We start from the raw sequence: 16,214 nt of genomic DNA, 5'->3' as shown, positions 1-16,214 counted from the left end.
TTAGTAACTAATTTATTATTTCTTTTTGCATTATAAATTATATTTAAGAATTGATATTTAATTGTTATTAATATATTTTTGAAAATATGCATTTAACTTTTAATTCTAATTTTATTTTTATAATTTGGTCAACCGGGTAAATCAGTGACCCACCAGTTAAACCAGTAACCCAGTGACCCAGTCGTATGACCGGGTCAATTACCAGTTCGGTTCTAATAACTATGCTCAGCACTATTCGAAAACGATGTTTCTCTGACTTTGAAAGGATAAACCCGCTGCAATTCTGGACCAATAATTTGGAGGCTCGAGGAGGAAATTTCTACACGGGACATCACTCTCTTATTCAGTGATTTATTGGAGAAATTTTTTATTGCCTTCTATTTTTTTATTTTTCATTTCTATTGTATATTATTTATGCTTTCAATTATCTATTATTTATTATCAGATATCTATTTTTTATTATATATAATATAAATGTAAACATATTTAGTGTATAATCTTTTATTCTTAAAATATCGTTAGTATATAAATTTATTAAAAGAAATTTGTGCTTTCTAAATTTTATTTCTAAGTTTTATTTTCTAAGATATCTTTTATTATATATAATATATATAAAACAATATTTTGTTAATTCTAAAACTAAAATATAAGACCTCTTAAAATTTAGAGAGTGTATAATACTTAATTACCATCTAGGCTAATATATATCATATTTATTGTTATTCTATATATTTATTGAATAAAAGGTATTAACACATTAATAATTAATACACTAATTATTACATATGTTGTATTAATATTTAGGTATTTTCTCGAATATTTTTATCAATTATTTAGCGAATCGAAAATGTACCTATACACAAACAGATCTTTTTCCCATGTTTACAATACTTATACGGGTTTATTTATTTATATAGTTATAGTACCTATTCACAAAAATATGTTATTATTTTTTTCCGATCCAAATTGTTTATTTATAGTAAAATCAAATTAGAGGATATCCAGCAGAATTGTTAGTAGGGTTATCATATGAGTAGGTAGGTCGAGTTTGAAGATGTACAGACACTAATACAGACACGAGATACGAGACACAGGATATAACACGATATAGGACACGTCGACATGTAAATTTTAAAATTTTATAAGACATGAGAATACGTATACATATAAAATATAAAGTATTTTTTAGATAAATCATAATAATATTTTGATATTTATTGATATTAATATATAAATTAATTTTTTAATTATTTTTTGACACTGTTGGACACAATAGACACGCGTGTCGGGCGAGTGTCGGTGAGGGGTCGTGTCCGAAATGTGTCCGACACGCAGACACGGCAACTCAGCGAAGTGTCCATTTTTCATAGGTTTGAACTAACTTATCATAACAGGTGAGTCAAAATAAATAAAATAATAATAATGATTTAATATATTATTCCTAGTGTAGAAATGAATAATTACGATATAACTTAGTTACGTTATTTGTATTTTTTTATTTGAATTGAGATATCTATTTTGTGGAGGATTTATATATATTGATTCAATTATATTTAATAATATATTGTGTTGATTATTGAAATTTTTTAGTGTTACTATAAAGACATTGTATATTTTGATAATGAAATATTTAACTGAATTAGATCCCGTAAGTATTTTATCTTTTTTATAGATTTTTCTACGATAAAAAATTAAATGTTTGATATTTTATTTTTTGTCATTGTATTTGCTATTTAGAATTACATAATAACAAAAATTATTTTGGTACTTTAATTCTGCTGTGAGACAGATTTTTGTTTGAATTTCAGTTTTTTTCAACAATTATATAACTTTCAATTAAAAAAAAATAGTTGGGCGTCACGTGTTTCACTAGTATCATCGTATCTTCGAACAAAAAATGTTCGTGTGGGTTATTATAATTAATGATAGTTATTGTATATTTATAAGTGATGTTATCACTTTTATATAAATTTCATTATTAAAATTAAAAAGGATGTAGTTGGACTGGGTGTGTGAGGAGTTTGGTGGATGAGAGTGGAGTCTACCACCATATATGAGTCTGCTGGTCTTATTTAATTGACTATATTAGATGAGTTTAGTAGATGAATATACTAAGATGGCGGCAACCATATTTGATTAAGATATATAGCATGTCAGGCAAAACATATTTGACTAAGAATAATTGACTATATTTAATTAACATATTTGATGATATATAGCATGTCAAGGCAAAACATATAATTGACTATATTTGTACATCGTATTCAAACACAATATATAAAGAATAATTTTTAAGGTTTTTGTCTTATTGTTTCTGTTTCAGTGTCATATTTTGTTCTATTTTTAAAAATAAACGCTACCTTATATACCGTTTGTAGATCTATATATTATTTGGAGATGATGATAATGGATTAAAATAAATTAAAAGCATGATATTTAAAAAATTTGAAGGGAGTTTGCCGAGGGTGCGACGAACTTGCTCTAAACAAAAAAAAAATCGTATTTAAATAATTAAAGTTCAAAAATAGTGTTTAGAAAAATATGAATTTTTTTTATTTTATTTCTAAAACATGGAATATACTTTATGTACATGCTACAAACATTTGAAAAAGAAGAAAAGAAAAGTGATGACTATGATCAACCTCTAGCAAGATTTCGCTATCCCGGGTGACACCTTAAAAAATAAGTACTCAGAATTAGTAAAAGGAAAATTTAAAATTCCATCACAAAAAGCTAATAACGCCTAATTCTTAGATATCAGTGTCACAAAATTGTCCATCTATTCTGTTGTGAACAGCTTTCACCGTGGCTACTCTAGCCGCCATAGCAGCCCTGTTATCGCTTATTTCCATGTTCAAAAGTAGTTTTTTCATATAACCTTCAATTTTCCTAAAACACTCCCACAAAAGCTTATGAAGATGCCAGGGAAAGCCTAAAGAAAATCTCAGTTCCCACCTGCAAATGCATATCTAGCAAGGCAGAATTAAATAAATAGAATCAATCATCATAACGTCATGCAAAACATATTTAAAAACAATGTATGAAAAGGAAGTATTTTTTAATTGAGTTTGAACTTGATTATCCATAACCAAAGCACTGTTTATATGAAATCCAACATAAAACCAACTACCTTAACATTTTTCTTTTTTGCTTTTTTGCATTTCAAATGATATAGGTAATTAACTCCTTAATAAAATTAACTATTAAAAACAATGAAAGAGAGGAATCCAGGTTCAATCTTAAAGCATGTATGGCTTGCATCCAAATTCGTAATGCTGCCGGAGCTGGGAAAGACCTATTCAACCTATTCTATGTAAGTTTTTTACGTTTACCTTTTTTTCACCAAACTTAGAGTAACAATTAATAATTACGATGGTAAAGTTAGTTTATTCATGTCCAAAGTAATGAATTATCTGAATAAGTTTGATATATGATAAAAGTAAGCTACTTTTTCTCCATTTAAAGTGATATAAAGATCTATGGGATATTACGGCACACAATAATATAAAAATTACAAACATAATACTATCAAGCTTTATACTATCATAGCTAATATTTTTTTTACTTTATTATAAATGGATCCTCATACGAAGGTGCTTATAATTGTTTTTAGATGAAAATGCAACCCAAATATATATTGGTATGTGACATGTTGCTCAAAAGAAAATAATTTGATTTATACTTTACTAACAGTTACAAATTTTGATGTTGAATCTTCGCATAAACAAATAACTATAGACAACTTTGTCTAACTTTTATCTCAATTAATAATATATGGGCCAATCAAGATCTTATTTTGGAGCAAAAAAATTAAACTATCAAAAAATAACATAATCATATATCTGCAGAGATAGATATATATAATTAAGTGTATCAGATGGCCACACTGCGAAAAACAACGGTTTCAATGGTGAGACCAGGACCAAATCCAAAAAGCACACCCCAATCAAGTCCTTCACCAGTGGTTTTAAGTCCTTCTTCAAGAGACTTCTTCCTCATCAAATCCATGATGAAGAACACACATGCACTTGACATATTACCATAATTGCTAAGCACATCTCTAGTAGCTTTCATTTTCTCTGGTTTCAAGTTCACCTTCTGTTCAACCTGGTCCAAAATTGCACGTCCACCAGGGTGTGCAATCCAAAATATTGAGTTATAATCAGATATACCCAATGGATCAAAAGCTTTACTGAGTGCGTCGTTGATATTTTGCGAAATAATATCAGGAACACTCTTGTTAAGATAGAATGTAAGTCCAACTTCACGAAGGAGACCACCGATAGCTCCATGGCTGCCAGGGACGAGCTTTTGATCAGTCGAAACAATCTCAAAGATAGGCTTCTCAACCTCTGGCACAGGATCAGAACCAATGATAATCGCAGCAGCTCCATCCGCAAATAATGCTTGTCCTACAAGACTATCCATGTCTGTCTCACTAGGACCACGGAAAGTGACTGCGGTATTCTCAGAACAAACAATAAGAACACGAGCATCCTTGTTATTTTCAGCCAAGTCCTTAGCCAAACGAAGAACAGTGCCGCCAGCGAAGCAGCCTTGGTGGTACATCATGTACCTCTTGACGCATGGGTCGAGCCCTAAGAGTACGATGAGTTCGTAATCAACGCCAGGCAACGCAACACCGCTGGTGGTGCAGAAGATCAAATGTGTGATTTTAGACATTGGCTGTCCCCATTCTTTGATGGCCTTGGTTGCTGCCTCTTTTCCAACCCTTGGTACCTCCCTAATCATCATATCTTCCCTTGCATCCAACGATGGTGCCTTGTATGCACACATGTTAGGATTCTCTTTCAGTATCTCTTCCGTTAAGTACATATGTCTGTTCTTGATCTGTGTTCTTTCACCTGAAATAATAATTTGTAATTCACATCCATCATTATCTTTGATAAAGTCTAGAAAATGAAATATATAGCAATGATGTTATTCTTAAGTTATTTTCATAGTGACTTAAATCTTTAACTACCACTTGAAGATATAATTTATCCAAATTTGTAATTATAAAAGTAATGTTATTATTAAGTAGTTATTACTGTTAATATCAAACGGTGAATATGATATGTTGTATAATATGTTAATTTTGCATTTTAGTAAATATAAAAGTAAAATGATGATTTTTTTCATAAATATTAAATAAAATAAAACTAAAACACTTAATAAAAATACATACAAATGCGCTGAAATTTCTTTTTGAGATCAGTCATGTGTTCGCTATCGGTTACTCTGAAATAGTAATCAGCATATGTACTCTGATCAACACAATTTGATGGATTTGCCGTGCCAATTGCCAATACAGTTGCAGGGCCTTCTGCCCTTTGAATGTTGCGGATCTCACTCACAGACACCATCTTTTCTTAGCTGTGTTTTTTTGAGAGTAAAGCTTCGCTATGTTCTTTGGGAGAGCAAAGCTTATTAGCTATGTTGTTTGTTATTTTGGTGAAGACTTAGGCACGGAGTGGGGGGATATTTATATACATCAGATTAGGGGCATAAGTGGAATTAAATGGAGGAATTATTGGAACATATATATAAAAAGTGCTCAACAACTCAAAAGTATAGTAAACTCGTAATAATGTTCCTGGATTCAAATCGTCAGCGGATGTATTCTGACTTCTTCGTTGTTTTATTGTTTACTTTGACTATGATTGATTGTGCATGTATCATGGTACATATATATTTGGGTACTTTTAGTATAATTCATGATATTGTCATTATTGTTGGCTTAATTCTTTAGTGATTTATGTAGTATCTATTTTTTTTTTCTTGCCAAAATATAATATTTTTTATGATATCATTTTTTTTTTAATTTAAGTTCATAAAAAAATATAAATAATTATATTTCTAATAATATTTGTTATTTGTTTGTGCTTGGTAGAATATAGTATTTGTTATTTAATGTCTGTTTTATTTTTTTATTTGTTTGTGAAAACTTTCCTTTAATTTTTTTTGTATCATACTATAGCAACTTTTAGCACGCTATCTCCAAAAATGTTATTAGGGGAACATAAGATTTTATATATGTGACGGCTATTTGAAATCACTTATTGCTTCATTAGTACCATTTATCCATGTCATGTTGAAATCTTTTCCAAACAAAAATGTTCGTGTGTTACGTTGTTTATTAATTAACTAGTACTTATTGTATATTTATAATTGGTCCTATCATTTTTTATATGAATTTCATTATTGAAATTGAACATGTTAGTTTGATCGGGTGTATGAGGAGTTTGGTGGATGACAATGGATCGGAGTCTACCACCATATATGAGTCTGGTATTAATTAATTAATTAGTCTTGCTTGACCAAATTAAACAAATAACATAATTGACTATATTATTTTATATTTATTATTAGATAGATGTTTTATAATAAAATATAAATTAATAAAAAATTACAAAAAGAGTAAAGAATTAGAAGAGGTTGCAACTCTATTCGAGATAAGTTAGTAATATCCAAAAAGTTTTAAGAAATTCACCAATTCATTAATTTTTTTATATTCAATAATGACTCAATACTTTTATTTATATTTCTAACAAATTTTAATGTGTTAATCAACTAATTAAGCGATCAAATATTAATTGGGTCGTAACAGTACTCTCCCTATTTAAACAATTTTGTCCTCAAGGTTAGTAAAAAAAGAAAAACACTCTTTAAATCTCAATTGTACATAGACTTAAAATAAGAAGAAAGAAAACGTTATAATCAAGCTGAATCTTCAAAAGGCATATGATAGGGTCAAGTGAAGTTTTGTGGACATTATTCTGTAAAAAATGGGTTTTAGGCATAGGTGGAGAGAGTAGGTTATAGAGTGTGTCAGCACATCTTCTATGTCAGTGTTGATAAATGGTTCACCAACAAAGCCATTCAAAATGGAAAGAGGATTATTGAGACAAAGTAATCCTCTATCTCTTTTTTTTGTTTGTACTTGTTGTTGATGTCCTACATAGAATTATTGAAGTGGCAGTTAGAAACGGCCGGATATCTCCATTATTCGTTGGGAGAGACAATATAGAATTGTCACATCTCCAGTTTGCCGATGACACTGTGTTGTTCTGTCCACCAAAGGAGGAGACTATTACGAACTACAAGAGGCTTCTACGGTGCTTCGAGTTGATGTCAGGGTTAAATATCAATTTTGACAAATCCAGTTTGATCTCAATCAATTGTGAACAATAGTGGGTTCGAAGTATGTGCAGTTTGTTAGGGTGCAAGAAAGCTAATCTTTCGGTCAAATACCTTGAAATCCCTCTAGGAGCTAACCCGAGATTGGTCAAAACTTGGAAGCCAATTATTGACAAAGTGGAGTAGAAGCTCAGTTTATGAAAATTTAAGGTACTCAACAAAGCGAAAAAGTTGGTGCTCATCAAAGCAGTATTAAATAGCCTACCGGTATATTATTTAAACTTATATAAGATGTCAAAGACTATTGCAGAGAAACTGATTTCTTTACAAAGAAGATTCTTGTGGAGTAAAGAGAATGGAAGGAATGGAATGGCGTTGGTTAGATGAGAAGTGGTCCAAGCTCCAAAAAAGTTAGGTGGATTAGGGGTCGAAAATGCAATGCTTCATAACACAGCACTCTTATTTAAGTGGTGGTTGAGATTTTCAAAGGAGGAGTGTCTATTATAGAAGAAGGTGGTATGTTCATGTAATAACCTTTTCCCTAATAAGCTATTATCCACCCAAACATTACCTACTAGAGGGAGTCTATGGAAGGATATCTGTCAGCTACAGATAAAGGAGCAACATATAAGAGACAAGTTAATAACTGGCTTGTCCATGGAGATTGGTGATGGCAGAAAAACTCACTTCTCGAAAGATGTCTGACTAAGTTGTGGTCCTCTGAAGGATAGGTTTCTAAGGCTCTTCTTGGTTTCAATCCAAAAAGGATCCGTCATAGGTGTTTGTGGGTTTTGAGAGGGGTTAGAGTGGATTTAAAATTTTCAATGGAGGCCTGAGCTATTCCAATGGGAGTTGAAACTTGTGAATCAATTACACGACACTTTGAGGCTGATTAAACTAGCTTCTGACAGAGAGGATAGAGTTGTCTAAAAGTTTGACAGGCAAGGTGTATTTTCTACTAATTCTTTTTTGCAGGTGCTACAATCAGAAACGCTTCTGGATGACATAACAAGCTATAGCTTCACTAAGACTATTTGGAAATGTTTAGTCCCTCCAAGAGTAGAGCTGTTTGTCTGGTTTGTCTTGATAGACAGGATAAGTATAAAGGAAAGGTTGTGTGGACTCTGAATTGTTAATCAGGGTGATAATATGTGTATTATGTAATAAGGATGTTGAATATGTTCACCACTTGTTTCTTGGCTATAAATTTACTTGGCAGGTGTGGTGCGCTTGATTATCTGATTTTGACAGACAATGGTCTTTTTCGAGTACTTTGAAGAAACACTTTCAAAGCTGGACAGGTGCTACAAGTAGGAAGAAGGAGCATAAGAAGTGGTTCATAAGTTTTTTCGCAGTTGTTTGGAACGTCTGGTTAAAAAGGAACATGAGGTTGTTTCAGAAAACAGAAAAATGTGTTAAAGAAATCATCAACATGACTCTGCTTAATTACAAGGAGTGGAGGTGCGAGAATCCCTTTTGTTATTGATGGCAATACCAGAGATGACATTGGGATAAATTATTGATTTGAAAAAGTACTAGGTGTTTACAATAGGTGTTGTTTTATTGTTTTTCTGGCTTGTTTGCTCCATTTTTGTGTTGAGTTTCTTTTGTTTCAGAAAAAAATTATTAAAGAAATTAAAAAGTAAGTAATTTTCAAACAATGATTTCTATCCTACTACATGTAAGACTAAAATTTTTTTCTGATTTCTAAAGTTTAAATGGGTTAACAAAAAATTTATTTGAGTGAAACATAAAATATTGGAGACATCCTAATTTTGCTGGTTTTTAATTGAAATTGGCCCACTGCATTAGTTCAAATTTAATCAAGGTCCATCAAGAGTTGAGGGAAGTTAGGGTATTTTGCTCCAGCTCTCATTCCCACACCATATCTACCAAAGAAAAACAGAGAGAATTCATAGTGATGTTGTGCTGGTCGTCGGATGCAAGTCAGAAACATTGGGAGTTTGAGCTCAACCCTCTCATTCCTTTGTGTCATTCCCCATCTGTTGTCTCACCTAACTTTATACTCGCCGGAATCTCACTCTGTTGATTCCAAGGAAGGACTGCCACAAGTAGTCGAACATGACAGCGAAGGTTTTTTATGCCACTCGCTCCATGTTGGGTTGGTTTCGTGGTTAGCTCACTAGTTCGTTTAAACAAATGTCGGAGGTTCGAATCTCACCTTGTGCATGTAATAACCCATTGGCTAGCAGTACACCCTTAAATGGAGCTCCGATCCAAGACGGATTAGTTCTTAACCTGCCGGGTTAGAGGATACCGTGAAAAACAAAAAAAAAATCGTAATAGTTACAGAGAAACTATTGGGGGATAGTATTTTTAGTATTTTTGGCCATCATTTGACCAGCACAAATACTAAATTGTCTTTAACAAAGAAACATGGGTGCAAACTATATTGATTCAAGTGTATAAAACTCTAGTAAATATAGGTACAAACTATATATATATACTTTTTGTGTATAAAACTCTTATAAATATAGGTACAAATTTTTACTGGCTAAATACTGACAAAAAAAATAAATTTTATAGGCTATGTAGCATTGTTCATAATTAAAATAGGGAGTTAAAATTTGATAAGTGTTAGTTTCTTAAAAAATTGGAAAATAGGTTTAATAAAATTAATGTAACTGATTTATTACATTTATAGACTAGTTAAAAATTGCTAACTTATTGGTTAAATAACATATTTCTAATTTTACAATGCTTTTAAACAATAATATTACAATAATAAATTTGTTTAAGATATTCCAGTACTTGTTTCCATATCAGCATGCATGCTATAATACGTCCCCTCTAGTTTATGTAAAAGGCAGAGGTCGTACGTCTTCATTGGCAACCATATAACTATTATGTTGCTCTTTTCTTAATATATAAAAATATAATATACCCATTTGTTAAGAATTATGACAGATAAATGAATAAAACCATAATTGAATAAAAAAATAACTTGAGCAATAAAACACATTCACCATTTCGTTTTTTAGTACGTTAGATCACCATTTAGTTGACATTATTTCTAATGAAGTATTTAGAAGAGAAATAGAGATTAAACAATATAAATTATAAGACAAAAATTAAAAGATAAAGACTAAATTAAGTCTCTGTATTATGTTTAGTATTAAGTATTTAATATTCTATTTGGTGAGAATAGGTGTAGTAGTGGTGAGGTGAAGGATTAGTGATAGAATAGAGGTGAGGTTTGAAAAATGAGAGTGGTAGAAAGAGTAGAATGAAAATTTGAAAACTTAGATGATGGTATTTTCGAAAATAAATGTTAAAAAAAGTTTCTGTCTCCATTCTTAGGGATTTTAGTTTCCTCTATCTCTATTTTTTGAGGTACTGAAAGAACTGAAATTTTGTATTACGAAACTGAAATTACTACAAGAATATGGGTAATTAGCTACCACAAAAAGAGTCATAAAATAATCGCTAATCTGACGTAAAATATAATTTGTGACGGATTAGGTACTACCTAGCAACTAATGCTTTTCTCGCTAATTACAAGTCGCAGATCAGTGAGGCAAACACAATAGTCACTAATTCATCAGAAAGTTTTTTAGCTACCGATTAGATAGTCGCAAATCCATCACTAAATTAAAAGCTAATTCCATAGAAGAAATAGACTAAAAGTTAGTCGCTAATTAGCGACAAACTCTACTGTAGCAGAATCATCACTAATTCCAAGTTAACTTCATAGACAAAATGGAATGCTTAGTTGACGCTAATTAGCAAGAAATTTTTCGAACCTAATTCGTCACAATTTGATTGCAAATCTATCACATTTTGTAGCAAATCTATAACTAATCTTTGAAAATCCTTAATCAAATTTGTAGGAATTTTGTCGTTAAACTGAAGCTATTCTAAATGAGAAAGTAGAGTTATGAAGTAGTCGCTAATTTGCTAGGAAATAATATGTATTTAATTAGTTGAACTATTATCGCAAATGTCATTGCAAATTCTTTTTAACCTAGTAACAAATCAATAAGTATCTCACACTACAAGAAAAATTGGATTTTGTCACGCTTTTAAAGCATGCCAAAAATGCAAAAAATGTAGCGACGAAATAGTGACAATAATATCCCTCGCTACTTTACTTTTATTCGATTGAACCCCTAAGTGACTGATTTGCTAGAACATTGTCACTCGCTAATTAATTTGTGACAAATTAGCGAGAAAATTTTTCTCGCTCTTTTGTTAGCTACAAAAGTCAATTTGCAAGAAACAAACTTACTCGTAAATCTCTCACTAATTAGTCGCTTTTCTCAAGTTCGGATATTTTATGACCGCTCATTAATTTTGTGGTTAATGTGTCACTAATTCCTCGCAAGTTAGTGACGGATTAGTAACAAAAAAATATTTCTCACAAAAATCCGTCGCTAATTTGTCAAATTCTTGCTGTAGTGAATTTTAGTTCCAATCTTTAATCATCAAACACAATATTGAGTACTAATCTTTCAATTTCAATTCCAGTCTCTTAAAATAAACACTACCTAAAAGATCATTTCAAATAAACTATTATTTTTGTATCCATGAATATTTAGAATGTTGATAAATCTACTAAAAAAATAAAACTAACATTTTACTCAAGAAAAATCATGGTTCTGAAAATCAGACTGAACTAGTCGGTTAAACCGATTCAATCGGGAACTAGAGGTGCAAGCGGTCCGTTCCTCCCCTTATAACCGTTAGAAGAAAAACCGATAAAAAATTGGCGAATCGGCCAAGAACTGGCTGGTTGGGCCAGACCGGTAACCGGCCAGTTCGGATAAAACGGCGCAGTTTTTAAACTTGTAAAAAAAACAAAAAAAAAGAAACGTATCCCTCGTGACCCAACCCCCCTCTTCCCCTAATCATTCATTCATCCATGTTCTGAAGAACTCTGAATGAAAGAAACCCTAGTCGCGTTGCCCTCTGCCTAGCCCTCCATCGTCGTCGCCTAACCCAACTCCTCTTCAGCTCTTCATCTTTAATGGCTTCTCGGCACAGACCCAGGTTAGTGGCTTCTCTTCTTCATCTTCACTTTGGTCTTCTTCTTCAATTTTTTTTCCATTTCTAATTTTTCTTCAAGTCTGCTTCAGTCTTAGATTAGGTCTGCTTCAATTTTTATTCAACTCTACTTCAATTTTTGTTCGTCTGCTTCGGTCTTGGTTCAAGTCTTCTTCAATTTTTGAAGTTTTGTTCAAATTTGTCTTGTATTTTCCGATGGTTTGAAGTTTTGTTTTGAATGTTTGAAAGTTGGTTCCGAATCTGTTGCTATTGATGATGGTCCTTGAAGTTTGGTTTTGAATGTTTTGTTACTCTGTTTTCTAATTGCTGTGAATGTTTGAAATTTTGTTACTCTGAAAGTTTGGTTCTGGATCTGTTACTCTGATGGTTTGAAGTTTGCTATGAATGTTTGAAGTTTTGTTACTCTGATGGTTTTTTTAATTTTTCGCTGGTTACTGATGGCTCTATTTAGTTTCTGAATGCTCGGTTCTTCTTCTTACTTTTAATTTCTGAATTTTTTGTTCAAATAATGTTGCTAATGTTCTTCTTCTTCTTCCTTGCTAATGCTCTGTTTAATTTAGTGTCATCACTGTTGAGTCTGTTTCAGTATTTTGAATGTCTCTTACTCTGATTTGTGATTTCTGAATCTGAAATTAATTAAATCATTGATTTTGTATTGTTGAAATTGTTGATTAAAATGGATTTGTTATGCTACTGTTGCCATTTTTTAATTTTTAAGTATGATATTTTTGAATTTTTGTTGAAATAGTTATTGCTTTCAGGGTTTAGAGTGATTATTTGTTACTGGTATTTAACTTTGGTTAGAAGACACCACCACCATCAACATATATATCCTTGTTAGAAGGTTTTTTTAGCACAATAGTTGAAATCACAATCATAATTACATAATATGTTTAAATAATTATCCCAAAAAAAAAGAAACTCCCAAGAACATCTTGAGGTTTTGATGATTGATAAATCTTTATGTTGACATTTAATATTTGATATTTCTTTATACTATTTGACTTGAGTTTGTATATTAGTAAGATTATATGAATTTGATTGATGACATTTAATGTAGTTTTTAAATTTGAAAACTATTTTAATATTTATATTATACTATAATTATATTTTAGGATGTTTATTTATAATTTATTTATTATTTTATTTTAAAACAGTTTTTTCGGTTGAACCACTCGTTAGACCGGTTAGACCAATAAACCAGTGAACCAGTAACTGGAGCGGTTTGGTGACCGATCCGGTTTTCCGAACCTTGAGAAAAATAAACTCTAGTGAACAAAATTATTTGTACCCTAAAAAATTATCCAATATTTTTATATTATCCTTTTTTAATTATCAATTTTTTACTAAATTCTTACATCTAGACTATCAAATATTAAAAAATCATCAACACAAAACTTACACCTTAACACATAAAAGCCAACCTATAAAAGATATATCTCAAATAACATAACACACTACTTAACCAATAACCAAAATAACTCATCAATTCAATATCATAGACAATAACAATAATAAGTAAACAACATTCTCGAATTATTAATTACATCATTTAAAGTCTATTAACTAACTAGCCTCACAACTACAATTAAATCATCACTCTTCAGACGTACGTTCACCATCTTTATCATCTCCTATATTTGTTTCTCCACCTTTTGGTTGAGGAATCGCAATTTTAAAATTAAGCCTTTTCATCATTTGTTGAAGCAAACGGTTATTGAGTTCAAATCCTTTTTCTGTCTTTTTCCATCTAGTTTTCAAGTCATCGTTCTCTTCTTACATTTTCTTCATTATTTCTTCATGTTCTGACCTTCACAACCAATCGGATGGCTAAGAACTGAAGTCATGATAACTAGGTCTTTTTTCAACTGTAGTAAATTCTATTTCAAGTCCATAAATTCTTCTTTTTTTAACTTTGACTATTTCACACCATACATCCATCTTATTTGGTGTATTACTTCCTTCTTTATATGCTTTTTGCGTAGCCCGTTTTATAATATTCTTAAATTCATCCTACCAATATCAAAATCAGATTAATTATTACACGAGACAATAAAAATAATAAAAATCACCATTATGTAGACAAAAACCACGCACGTTATACATCACATAATATGATATATAAACACGATCTTATCCTTTTTTTTTTTTCAATAACAACGATACTAGCTAGTGAAACCATACTCGCAATAAATTAAAGTATATGTGAAGTGTTTCTTTAAAAACTAAAAATAAAGCATGTTAAGTAACAAAAATAAAAATAAACCCAAAATTTCACTCATCCTAAATTTAATAAAATAATGATGTAAGGGAGATAATAATTTAATAAGTACCAAAAATAGAAAAAAAAGTAGAATGTAAAAAAAGAAATGGAGAATAGATTTTGCATAATTCTAGATTAACTAGTTTACTTGTTATCATCATCATACAATAAAAAATGTGTCAGCAAGATCACACCTTGTATTAAGTCATTAACTTCAATAACCAATTTTTTAACTTGGAAAGAGCTTAATCTCAATTTGCTTAGCAATACAACGTAGATAAAAAGACCAAATTAGACATTTAGCATACATACTACTAAAATACAACATTTCAAACTTTATTTTACAAATTTAAATGTTTTAAATAATTGCAGAATGAAAGTAAAGTGAGAATTTTAAGATGGATGAAGGTAATTTTTTTAGAAAGGATTAAATATTACAAATTAGATTTAAGTATTATTAATTTTTATTTCTTAAATAAATCAATTATATTAATAAAATCATGCCCCCATAAACTCTTATTAACAAAACACTACAGTATTAAAGCTAATTACATGTATTGGTCTATCAAATGCAATATTCTATAATACATACAAAAAAAATTGTGTTTTTCATTCACTATTTTTGTATCATACTGTGGTGCACCACAAAATTTACATTCCTTTTAAGTCTTTACAATTTTTAGCATAGAACAACGTGTAACCATTAATGCAACATTCAATATTTACTGAAGTTAACCTGAGTTTAGAAACTATTTTTTTTAGTTTCATAGAAGTTTTTTTGGGATTACATTATCTCTCATGAGTTGAAGCCGTTGATCAATAGATCGCTAAAAAATATTTTCTTCAGATTTAATTGTCATTAATCTAATAGTAAATGAAAGTTTAGTGTGGTTTTTTTCATTAAGATTGTTTAATTTGTATTATAAGATAGAAATTGTAAAACCCGGTTAATTAACGGCTAATTAACCCATAAATAAGAATTCATTCTAGAAAGTCCAAAATGTAATTTTTGTGGCTAAATATGATAGAGGAGACTGAGACAAGAATTTCGGTACAATTTTATAGAATTCGGGCCAAGATTGGACCGAACGGGCTAAACCGGGCCAATCGGACCCAAAGTGGGCCCTTGGCCCAACATAACTAAACCAAAACCCTAGTTTTCAGCATTCTCTCTCCTCACTAAACACTCTCACATGCTGAAAACGGAGGCCATGGAGGGAAGAACACTCTCTCAAGTTCTTTCTCTCACTTGATCTTCAAACCACCATAACTTTTGATCTAGAGCTCCGATTGCCGCTCCGTTTGAGGCCACGCGTTCACTGCGGAGAGCTCTACAAAACCTATACAATTAATCTTGAGGTAAGCCACGTTTTGCTCTTCAAAATTCCAGCCTTGTTTTTGAGTTTTATGAGTAAAAATGTTGAGATTTTGGGCTCTTTGATGTTATAGGACCCAACTCTCTTGAAGGAGAAGGTTAATCTTGTCTCCTTGGACCTTGGGTGTGGTAAGATTCTCAACCCTAGTGTAATTTGTTGTTTTATGATGTTTGGGTATTGAGATGTTGTGTATGGGTATGATGATTGTGGCTTAGGTTGTGTATGTGTGAATATTGAAGCTTGATTGGAGATATTGAAAAGCTTAAAAAGGGATTTGGTGGTAAAAAATCTGTTCTTGGAGGTGTTGAGGCCTTGAGAGCTTGTGGATAAGTGATTTGGAAGTGCTCCGGTTGAGCTTGGGAAATCGGCTAAGGTATGGTTTCGGTTTCCCGTATCTAATATGTAATGTG

General features: G+C 31.0%; 2 protein-coding genes across 2 annotated transcripts in view; both read right to left on the bottom strand.

The window, feature by feature from the left end:
* Positions 1 to 16,214, bottom strand: part of LOC107483282 (stilbene synthase 3) — a 59,851-nt gene that overhangs the window by 2,661 nt on the left and 40,976 nt on the right. The gene's annotated exons all lie outside the window — the stretch shown is intronic.
* On the bottom strand, positions 3,651 to 5,482 carry LOC107483286 (stilbene synthase 3). The gene is made up of 2 exons (XM_016103919.3): positions 5,189 to 5,482; positions 3,651 to 4,865 (listed from the first exon to the last, which is right to left on the bottom strand). The coding sequence occupies exons 1-2, from the start codon at positions 5,364 to 5,366 to the stop codon at positions 3,874 to 3,876; spliced, it is 1,170 nt and encodes a 389-aa protein (XP_015959405.1). The 5' UTR covers positions 5,367 to 5,482; the 3' UTR covers positions 3,651 to 3,873.

Source organism: Arachis duranensis, chromosome 4 (genome assembly GCF_000817695.3).
Source record: "Arachis duranensis cultivar V14167 chromosome 4, aradu.V14167.gnm2.J7QH, whole genome shotgun sequence".
In the NCBI taxonomy this organism is placed as follows: Eukaryota; Viridiplantae; Streptophyta; class Magnoliopsida; order Fabales; family Fabaceae; genus Arachis; species Arachis duranensis.
Note: the sequence above shows the minus strand (reverse complement) of the source record. Positions and strands in the feature narration are given on the sequence as shown.